Source organism: Pistacia vera, unplaced genomic scaffold (genome assembly GCF_008641045.1).
Source record: "Pistacia vera cultivar Batoury unplaced genomic scaffold, PisVer_v2 Contig829, whole genome shotgun sequence".
Lineage (NCBI taxonomy): Eukaryota > Viridiplantae > Streptophyta > Magnoliopsida > Sapindales > Anacardiaceae > Pistacia > Pistacia vera.
In genome coordinates, this window is record NW_022196700.1 from 980,142 (window position 1) to 991,166 (window position 11,025).

Consider the following 11,025-nt stretch of genomic DNA (forward strand, 5'->3'; position numbering starts at 1 on the left):
CCCTACATTTCGTATATTTTCTTTGACCTCCCCTCTCAAAACCCGAACCCTATAGCAGTCGACTTATCAAACATTCAAACGAACTCTTCAAGAGCCACCATGGAAAACCGCTTTCACTTTCTACTTCAATCTTCCAATTCACCGATTCTTCCTATTAATCAATTGATTTAAATGTAGAAAAAGGAGCCCCAATAAGAGAAAAGAGAAAGTAAATGATAATTGAAAAGATATTGAAGGTAGTGAAGAAGCGGAAATAACGTCATTGCTCTTCCTCAGATAAGCTTCAAAATCTTCTTGTTCCTTGTTTGTAAGCTCTGCAATCTTTTCTTTAATCTCTACATATTTTGGTACTAAAAAAATTATCAGTCGTTTGAGGGTTTTTTATTTATTATTATTAATTTTTTTTTTTTACCGTTATTTCGTCTTTAAATTGAGTCAACCATATTTTAGGTTTGATGCATTTTTACTGTACAGTTTAGTTTGGTCTATCTGGGTTTGCAATCTCTTTAACTTTTATGGGGATTTTGATCAAAATGATTTTTTTTTTTTAATGTTTTCTGAAAGTTCTGAAGTTTGAAGCTGAAATAAGTGTGTAAACATTAAAAACTAAAAGATCCATTGAGTTTGTGCACCTTTCTTGTATTAAGTTTCTGTTTGGCTTCTTCAAGCTGAAAATGCAGGCCCTTTGTGGAAGTCACTCTTCAGACATTTCATCTCTCTGTAGAGGAGCTTTCTACATCATAAGGTATTTTATTCTTTTACCATTTGTCTTTATGTTTCAAATTCCTTGCTACAGAAAAGCTGCAAGCTTTTTTTTTCGTGAGTGTGTGTGTGCACGCACGCACGCTAACTGATAACGGTTGAAAACAATATGCTAAAAAAATGTAAGAGTAAAAATTTCAAAATTTTATACTTCTTTGTAAAATAAGATATTTGGTAAACCAAAATTACTTGCATGAAGACCTTGATGTAGTGGATTTAAATGGATGCATTCTGGTGCTAGGATGGAAAGAATTGGTGAAAATGAGCATTTACAGATTAGCTTAAAGGTAGAATTAAGAAAACTATAGATAAATATTAACTTGAATATGGTAGTAATCTTACTGCCATTGGAGGACAAATTTGGTTTTGGCATTTGACAAAGTCCATTATATGTTTATTCATTGAATGTTAGTATGCATCTTTAGGATAAAAGCATTTACCCTGTTCTATGTTGTGTGACTATGTGGTGAATTTTAAAGCATCTTAATTAAGACTTTTAAGGTCTGTTGTATAAGTTTTGTTAAATAGAATGTCCAAATCCCCTTTCTCACTTTTCTATAGACTTTATTTATGTTGTTTGTGTGTGAGGTATAACATTGATTTCCTTGTATTCTTCCGCAGGACTCAACTTACTTCTCCCGAGAAACTCTTCTGTTGCTGGGCAAGCAGTTTTTCTAGTAGTATTTGAACCATCTTATACAAGCTGAAATTATGGTTTTTGCATGTATCTTTCCACTTCATACTATTAACATGGTGTTCTGGTGTAATAACAGCTGATTCCTGTGTACATGGATCATTCAACTCAAGAGTAGAGCCTCCAATGAAGTTAGCAGCTGAAAAGGAAGAGACCAAGTCTGTGTTCACTTTGTTCTTGAAGAAACAAGGTCTGAGCAAGGAATTGGCTGCAAGAACCATCACTAGATCAGATCTTTTCATCAACCACTTAGTTTCAAGGATTCATGCAGCTCATAGATCTCGGTGTCTTGTAGGTTGGGTTGCATTGTGTGTATTTCTATTTGGGTTTCTGTATCAGTGTCTTTGTTTCCATTTTAATCAGTTTTTCTTGCCATTGAAGTAAGAGAGCTCACAAATCTGGAGGTCAGGGACACCCTCATTCCTTACCTTGAATCTCTGCTTGAAGAGCATGGAAATGCTTTGGTAAATGTGGTGGAGAACTTTCCTGATTCACTTGTCAAAGAAAAGCCAGCTGAGCCAGTTTCTCAAAACCATTCCAACCTCAACTCCAAGAAGCCGAAAGTGGTCTCTCAAGTAATTGACACAGGTCTAGCTGCAGATCTGCACCCTCAACTTATCTACCTCATAGAGCTTGGCATGGATCATGAGCAGATCAAGGGAATTATTCGTAGATATCCAAAACTTGTCTACGACAGCTTGGAGAAGAAAATCAAGCCGCTGGTTAAGTTTCTTCTTGATCTTGGGGTACCTCAATCAGGCATTCTTAAAATTATCTGCAGCTGTCCTCAATTATGCGGACTTAGTCTATTTGCAAATGTAATCCCCACCTTGACATTCTTAGAAGGTGTGGGTGTAGACAAGAAACAGTGGGCAAAAGTTATACATCGTTACCCGTCACTTCTCACTTTTAGCAGGGATAAGGTTCAGGCAATTGTTGATTTCCTCTATGAGTTGGGCCTGTCAGCAGAAAGCATTGGTAAGATCTTAACTCGGCACCCGGTCTATATAGGCTACAGTGTGGAAGACAAGCTAAAGCCTATGGCCAAGTTTTTCTTGGAGAGGGGATTTAGTATTGAAGAAGTGGGGATAATGGTTTCTAGAAGTCCTACTTTGTATAATATTAGCTTCACCAAAAGCTTGATACCAAAATGGGAGTTTTTAATGACCATGGGTTACTCAAAATTTGAGCTAGTTAAGTTCCCTCAGTATTTTAGTTACAGTTTGGAAGAGAGGATTAAACCGCGGTATGCACTTGTAACAGAGTGCGGAGTGAAAATGCGGCTGAACCTGATGTTATCACTGTCAGGCTGTGACTTTGAGAAAGCTTTAAAAAGGAAAAGGAAGAAAATGCTTTCCAATGAGGGTTCAAGTGGTACAGATAGTAAGTAATGATCTTTAATCAAGAACTAGACTTGAATGGAAAATCCCAGTGCTACATTGTCTGATCAAAACTGTATATCAAGTTTTACAGTACTTGGGCGTTGCTTTGCATTTTTATGATAAATTAAGGAAATGGATAGGAAATTTTGCATTCGGAGAGTCTGTGCGGAAAATGGCGTTACCTTCTTTACCAATTTTGGCGCTTCATTACTGGTAGGAGGTAGGGTTGATACCTAAATTGGAACTTGGTATTAGTAAAAAAATAAAAAAATAATAATACTATATTTATAAATAAATCTTACAAATATTTACATACAAAGTGAAGTGGTAAAAAATGAATAAAAAAGTGAAATAAAAAATCAAACTCATTAAATTTACTCTTTTATTCTTTTTTTGTCACATTATTTTGTGTGAAGATCTTTGTAAAAAAATTTTGTAAGTGTAGTATTACTCAAAAAAAAAAAAAAAAAATCCTCTTTACTCTTGCCGAGTCACATTCGGAAAGGGCTGCGTTGAAATGGAAGTGAAAATACACTGATTTGGTGAAGAAGGTGAATTTTCAAGAAAGCACTTAGAACACTTTTTTGTTTGTTTGAGGCATAACCGGAATCACGTTCAAATGAGTCAACTCTAGAAATTTAGGAAGACAATCTTGGAGCTTTTCTTCAACAAAGAGACTAAGAAATATTTAAGAATTCAGATATCTGCCTAGATTATGAACATAAAACATGACAAATAGACTTTACGTAATTGAGAAAGGATAAGTCATCGTACCTCAAGAATTTCTGTTGACAGTGTCAAAGTTTTGACAATATGAATTCCATGAAGTAGGCCTGTTGCACGTTGGGCAATTTCACTTTCCGTATGCCCCAAAGATGTAACATTAGTATATGCATTAGTTAGTGAAAACAGGTCACATAGGAAAAGTTCAACTGGCACAAAATTAGTGTATTGAACAGAGATAAGATTTTCTGCATAAAATGCAACAACAATTTCAAGTAAATAGTTTGGAGAGCAAGGGCCGCCATCAATAGTCAGTGCTTTTACACTGGGAATAGAAATGGTGACTCTCTTGGTACAGTTCCAAAATGCAATCATATTTTCAAGGATTGGACAACCGGAAAAGAATCTTTCGGTGGATCGATCACCTGGAAATGTAACCATAAGATGTAAAGTCTCAAGGTTTGGAAAATGTACAAAACTATGAACCATGAAGTATCCCCCACGCGTGCCCGCCCCCGCACCCCCCCCCCGCGTAAATTCATCATGCTGAGTGATTCAAATAAAAAGGGTATCAGGCAACACAAAATGTGTACTAAAAATCAGGGAAAGATCAATCTCTTCAACATTATGACTTATTGCAGCCGATAACCATGAACTAACACGCGGCGCACTAACACTCATACAACACCTTAGATGGAATTTTTTGTATATTCGAAGCACCATGCAGGAGGACTATTTCTTCTGCAGAATTCAGAAAGCTAGTCTTCATGCCTAACCTCGATAGATTATGACTATTCTCATCAAAATCAATGTTGGTAATGGAAGTAAAAATGCATTTTCATCTTCTTGACAATACAAAAATTCTCAAAACTTCTTTACTGGAAAGAAACGAAAGTATGTAATGTAAAATATTGTCAGGTAATTTACTGATATAATCTTTGCCCTTGCCCTCGCCGTTGCCCATCAAAATCTTCCTGGCTTTTGAATTAGGCTGTGAAACAACAGCGTCCATGTTCAGAATTCACTCTTACAAGAAAGAACTATTAAAACCAAAAACATAAATTGAACTTCGAAATCAATTTGGCTGGAAAATTAAATTGACCAGAGTTGGGTTATGAGATGTGATAATTTTAGGTTATGAGATGTGATAATTTTAACGCTACTGATGAGCTCTCTTCTGCTTTTCAGGCATTGGGATAAGAAGGTTAAAATTAATCTAATACTATAATCAAACTATTTTGAAGTATATTTATTTATTGGTTAGAATTGGATTCTATAATATATTTATTTATTTGAATATAAGAAATAATTTTTAATTAAATAATAGAGAGTCACATCATCCAATGTAGATTAATCTAATATATTAATTCAGAAATTCCCTTAAATAATAACTGATCAATCATCACTCAAGAATATGCCAAAATTTGATATAAAAATTATACTGATGCAGTGACACCAAGAAAGTAAGTCAGCTAAAAATATAAACACATCTAAAATTGGCATCAACACTTCGCATTACACAGATTATATAAAAATATAATATAGATATGAACTTAACAAGGTACTGAAATTTTCTACAGGCAAGCTACCAAAGCACACCAGGTTCAGTGTCAATACATCATGGATATTCAATTATGCAGTCATCAAAACAAATGACTTCTAAACGTATAAATTATCAGAAAATGCGATCACGATCTCAATCACGCTTAAAACCTTTACGAAACTCAATTTCACAACTGTGAATTGCTTGTAACTCATGGTTGATCTCATTCAGCTTCCGCAAATCTCTGGCTAAGTCCTTTCCACAAAAAACTGTAAGCCTCTCCAAAACGTTTGAATTCCTAAGCAAATGTTTTAAGAAAAGAACTTCTCTATACCAGCCTTCAAAATGTGCGATGCTAACAGTCTTGATGCAAGACTTCAAACATTGAGGGAAAATGTTTTTTACCCAAACCTGCATAATGAACACAAATTATTAATGGAAAAGGAGGCTTCACATCCCATAAAATTTGAGTTCTATGGAGATCAACTTGCAGCTATAATTGATATAACTACCTCAGGTAACTCAAGAGTTTTTACATTAGGTGATTTCTCAAGAAAGGACATCAACACTTCCTCATTTGTATAATCGTACATCTTCTTAATCACCTTCAAATGACTCAAGTTATGAAACATTGGAAGACTAGCTTGAAGATTTTTTTCACGAGCGAGACACTTGGCACAAAAAGGAATAAGGGTTAATGTCAAAAGAGAATTATGTTATATCTATCCATAGAATGAACATATGAAGAAAGAACTTCTAAGACCAGTTGCTCAAGAAGAAGTTGTCATACCTGAAGGGTATCATATGACAATCTAAGCGACTGAACATTATGCATTCCACCTAATACTCCTATAACACGTCTACTAAATTCATTATCCTGATATCCGGAACATTCTTCATCAATATATGCATCCTTCATTGAAGATAGGTTGCTTAGTACAAGTTCAACTACTGCACAACTTTTGCAACTAAGAGAGATCAGATTTTCTGCACAAACTGTGACACAACATCCATATAATTGATAGTCTAGGGGGAGAGGATGACGGATTTCCAATTTCCTTAAAGTAGGAATAGAAATGGTGATTCTCGTGGTATCCACCAAAACGCATTTGCATAAAACCAACTCTTGGAGAACTAGACAGGCAGAAAAAAGATGTTCAGCATATTGGTTACCATGAAATTTAACCTTCCTTAGAGATAGAGTTCTAAGGTTTGAGAAGCGTGTGAACCTGGGAACCTTGAACACTATTTCCATATTCAATTTCAATATGCTGAGCGTATCAGAGGTAAAAAGGGTATCAGGCAACTTAAAGGATGGTGAAACAGGCAAGTCAAGATCAAGCTCTTCAACCTTATGACTTATTGCAGTCGATACCCATGAATTAAGACGTGATCTGCTGACACTCCTTCTACTCCTAAGACGGAACTTTTGTATACTTGAAGTATCATGGAGGAGGAATACTTTATTCACTGAATCCCGAATGCTTGCCCTCATGCCTGATGGAAAATTATTACTAGTCTCATCAAAATAAATATTGGAAATAGAGGTCCAAAGATATTTCCATCTTGTCGACAATACAGAAGTTCTTAAAACATCTTTGATGGGAAGGAAGGAAAGAATGTGAAGTAGAATAGAGTCAGGTAATTTGCTAATTATATCTTTGCCCACATCAGCATTCCGTTCCATAAGAAATTCTCTGGCTTTCAAATTAAGCAGTGAAACAAAAGCTTCCATGCTCATAATTGAGTCCATCTCCCTAAAACAAAGAATTCAATCTCAGTATAAGAATGATATAACTAAAACTTTAATCTACTATGAGTATATTCTTTTAAGTTCCACAAGAAATTATCAACATCAAAACTCAGTAAGCATGACAAATTAACTCTAGGAGTTAACATCAAACTATGAAATTAAGAAACTAATCTATAACTTCTTCTCAAAAAAATAAATTTTAAAAAATAGATATTAAACAAGAAAAGTAAAAGCAGAAAGCTAAAGGTTTCATGTTTACAACTAAAATAAAAATAAATAAAAAAACCCTAATTTCAGCTACAAATTAACGATGAAAATTACAGATATGACAACTGTTCAACAAAATATCAACATGATTCACCCAATCAAAACTTCAAAATAAAACTATTACGATCCACATCAATGATCAAAACCCATTATATTAATATCAATGAACATGTAAAGCTTCAGTATAATTGTATCAATGGACAAAGAATTACTGACACACAGTAAATGAAATACCCAGAAAAAAAATTCCGCTTTAAATTGGTCAAAACTGAAGAAATGAATTTGGCTAGGAAATTGGAAGAACCTTTGACGGGAAGAATTGGGGATTTAGGTGTTGGAAGACTTCACTGTTGAAGTCGTCTACTGAGTGCCCTTTTCTTGTTCACTTTGAACTAGAGACCGCATTGTACAGTGAAGTGAGAAAGAAAACGATGTCCACACGCGGACAGACTTTGGACTTTGACATGAAAGAATTGGATTATAAAAATTGTTTCACTAATTTCCCATTATCCAAACTCAAAAATACGTTTTTTTTTTGATATTCTAAAAATCCAATCATATTTTATCCAACTCAAAATATTGACAATTATCTTTTTCATAAAAATAACTTAATTTTATATTATAATAGTGAACCAAACGGAGTCTAGTGTATCTCAGTATTGAATTTGATTATAGATTAATATATATTTCTAATTTATTCAGAGAAATTACAACTAATATATCTTCGCTTTGTCGTTTAATATTTGGTTTTCTTAGTTGAGTTCAAGTGGAGTGAGAATTAAATATGTCGTTTCGTTGGCCTCTCCTAAATTTCATAACTAAATAAATTTATGAATTTAACTTATCATTTCCGTGTTGTAATGCACACTATTCGTATCAATAACACTACATATACAACATTCTCTTACAATATGATATGGCATATGCTGCCTCATCTGTCACATCACTTAGATGCCATGTCACTTCCCTCCCAAAATTTAAAAAAAAAAAAAAAAAAAAAAAATTCCTTACAACCCTAAATTTTAAATTTCATTTTCCCTAAATCAATTTCATTTTCCATGAAATTCAAACCCTAAAGTTTTTCCCAAATTTCCTTTCAATTTTTAGAACCCTAGCCACCACATTTCCCAATCTCACGCGAAACACAGTCGCCACCACAGCTACACCAAGTTGACCTCTACACCAACTCCACGACCTCTACAAGTAATGTGGCAGATGAGATGGCATATGCCACTTTAGATGCCATGTCATATTGTAAGGGAGTGTTGTATGTGTAGTGTTATTGATACGAATAATGTGCATTACAATACGAAAATAATAAGTTAAATTCATAAATTTATTTAGTTATGAAATTTAGGAGAGGCCAATGAAACGAAATTTATTTAGAATCTAATACACCTCATAATATTTCCCCCCTTCCTCCCTATGCTGCTTCAGCTCCCAGTGGTTCTAGAGGTCATTCTCGTAATCGTCGTCCTCGTCCAACATCATCTGAAGTAGAAGCGGGTTTATCAACTGCAGCTATCGGAATCGAAGACAAGCACACATCAAACGTTTAGGTGCATTTCGAAAAATTTTACGAGACAGAAAATTGAGTTCAAGTGAAGAAAGTAAGATGCAAATATTATGGAAATGTTTATAAAGCTAATGCAGGTAATTGTACTAGTACTTTAAAAAGGCATGCTGGTAAACATATAAATCATCATGGAAATAGAGAAACCAATCAGACTCAAATAACTAGTATGGATAATACTTATCGTTATAATTCTGATGTATATAGGGAACAATTAGCTTTATATATTGTTGCAACTGATCAACCTATTAATATGGCTGAAGATAAATATTTTGAAAGATTTAATAAAAATTCATTTTTACCAGAATTTAGAACTTATTCTAAAACTTCAACTAGAAATGATTTAATAAATTTGTTTAAGAAAATAAAATTAGAAATAAGAAATAAAATACATAGTTGTTATGTTAGTGTGGCTCTAACCATTGATATTTGGAGTGATAGAACTAAACAAGATTATATTTATGTGACTAGTCATTATTTTGATAACGAATGTAAATTAAATAAATCTTTATTAGGATTTAAATTAATGGATGTGGATCACAGTGGTCAAAAATTTTATTATAAAATTGTTGAAGTTTTAGAATAATATGATATTGTTCACAAAGTGATTAGTCCAACTTTAGATAATGCTAATACTAACAGTAGAGCTGTAAATTTTTTTAAAAATAAATTTTCCTTTTTATGAGAATTTGAAGTTTTTTCATCAACGTTATGCATGTCACATTACTAATTTAATTGTAAAAAGTGGTATGAAAAGAATTAGAAATAATATTGATAGAATTATGAATTGTTTAGCTTGAATTATTAGTAGTAATAAAAGAAATTCTGAATTTTAAGATGTATATAAAAAATCAAATTTGTCTTTTAGAACTTTTGTATTAGACATGCCAGTTAGGTGGAATAGTACTTATTTAATGCTTGATTCATGTTTACTTTATGCAAATTTAATTAGTTATTTTATAACAAATAAGAGGAGTCCTCATTATTTGGTAGAAAGTGATTGGCATATAGCTCAAAAATTTCATTCTTTTCTTAAAACATTTTATCTTGCCACTTTAAAACTTTCTGGTGTATATTATCCTACTAGTCTATTGGTAATACATACAATTTTTAAATTTATTTGCTCGAAACAGAAACAATGAAATTTTAGCGAGACCAATAGAAGCAATGGATTTTAAATTTAAAAAATATTAGAAACTCATTCATTTTCTTTATTGTTTAGCTGTCATATTTGATCTTATGCTTAAATTAGTGGGTTTAGAAAATGTTTTAGACATGTTAAGTGAAAATTTACAAAAAGAAGCGTATGCCAATCAATTAAAACAGATAAAAGAGTATCTTGGAAAGGTATATTTACAAGAGAAATGCTAAACTTATAAAGACTTACAAAAAGTCTTTGTACAAAGTGACAGTAACGGCAAGCCACATCACCTGCCACGTCTCCACTTTCCACATCAGCATTTTTAAATATTTAATTAATTATATTAATTAAAATATTTTAATTAATCCAAATTCCAAAAAAAAAAAAAAAATGATTCTATTAAATAAAAAATCCCCAATTCCTTTTCTGTTATTCAAACCCTAATTTTCCATTGTTATTTCTCATCCTTCATCTTCTTCCTCTTTTCTGCTTCTCTTTTCCTCCTCTTCCTTTCTTATCTGTTTTTTTTTCTCTCTCCTCTTCCACCTTTCTTCTCTATCTCCTCCTTATTTCTCATTCTCTTTCTCCATCTTCCTCCAATTGCACTTGGGAAATGGTTGAATCTTGCCACCACTGCCCAAATCCGATGTTTGGCCACCACGACCCAGATCTGGTGGTTGGCTCAAATTTTTTATTTCTTCAGTTTATTATTAATTTTTCTTAAGAAATTAGATTTGGTGAATTTGGAGATTGAAGGGTTGTAATTAATTATGTTTATAATGTATTTTTTTATTAAGAGTAAGAAAAAAAGAAAATAGAAGAAAAAACTAAAATGTAAAGAAGAGGAAGATAAGGGATTGGTGGTTGGCCACACCTTGGCCTTGGGTGGCCTAGTGGCTGGCAAAACCGTGGCCAGATGTGGTATGGTTGGTAGTGCCACGAGAGGCAAGGGATTGGTGGTTGGCCGCACCTTGGCAGTGCCTCGTGAATAGTAACGATGCGTTACGAGTGATGGTCGAAAAGGATATACGACGATGGTGCAGTTGAGATTGGGAAATAAATAAGAAAGGAAGAGGAGGAGAAGAGAAGAGAAGAGAAGGGAAGAGAAGAAGATGAAGGATGAGAACGGATTTTTGATATAGTATAATCAATTTTTTTTTTTTTTTTTTTTTTTTTTGTGAATTTAG

The 11,025-nt window shown here is 33.3% G+C and overlaps 2 protein-coding genes across 4 annotated transcripts; one reads left to right on the forward strand and one right to left on the reverse strand.

The window, feature by feature from the left end:
- Window positions 1-3,077, forward strand: LOC116117989 (transcription termination factor MTERF5, chloroplastic-like). Of its 2 annotated transcripts, none has more exons than XM_031403965.1 (5): window positions 1-307; window positions 669-745; window positions 1,384-1,442; window positions 1,536-1,751; window positions 1,838-3,077. In XM_031403965.1, the coding sequence occupies exons 2-5, from the start codon at window positions 675-677 to the stop codon at window positions 2,845-2,847; spliced, it is 1,356 nt and encodes a 451-aa protein (XP_031259825.1). In that variant the 5' UTR covers window positions 1-307; window positions 669-674; the 3' UTR covers window positions 2,848-3,077. The 2 variants fall into 2 exon arrangements, with proteins under 2 accessions (XP_031259825.1, XP_031259826.1); XM_031403966.1 differs by having other exon boundaries at window positions 1,384-1,439.
- A 2,006-nt stretch (window positions 3,078-5,083) lies between these two features.
- On the reverse strand, window positions 5,084-7,515 carry LOC116118015 (F-box/LRR-repeat protein At4g14103-like). Of its 2 annotated transcripts, none has more exons than XM_031404003.1 (4): window positions 7,429-7,515; window positions 5,895-6,861; window positions 5,641-5,775; window positions 5,084-5,515 (listed from the first exon to the last, which is right to left on the reverse strand). In XM_031404003.1, exons 2-4 carry the CDS (start codon window positions 6,855-6,857, stop codon window positions 5,258-5,260), a joined length of 1,356 nt encoding a protein of 451 aa, XP_031259863.1. In that variant the 5' UTR covers window positions 6,858-6,861; window positions 7,429-7,515; the 3' UTR covers window positions 5,084-5,257. The 2 variants fall into 2 exon arrangements, with proteins under 2 accessions (XP_031259863.1, XP_031259862.1); XM_031404002.1 differs by having other exon boundaries at window positions 5,617-5,775.
- Between the last annotated feature and the right edge of the window lie 3,510 nt (window positions 7,516-11,025).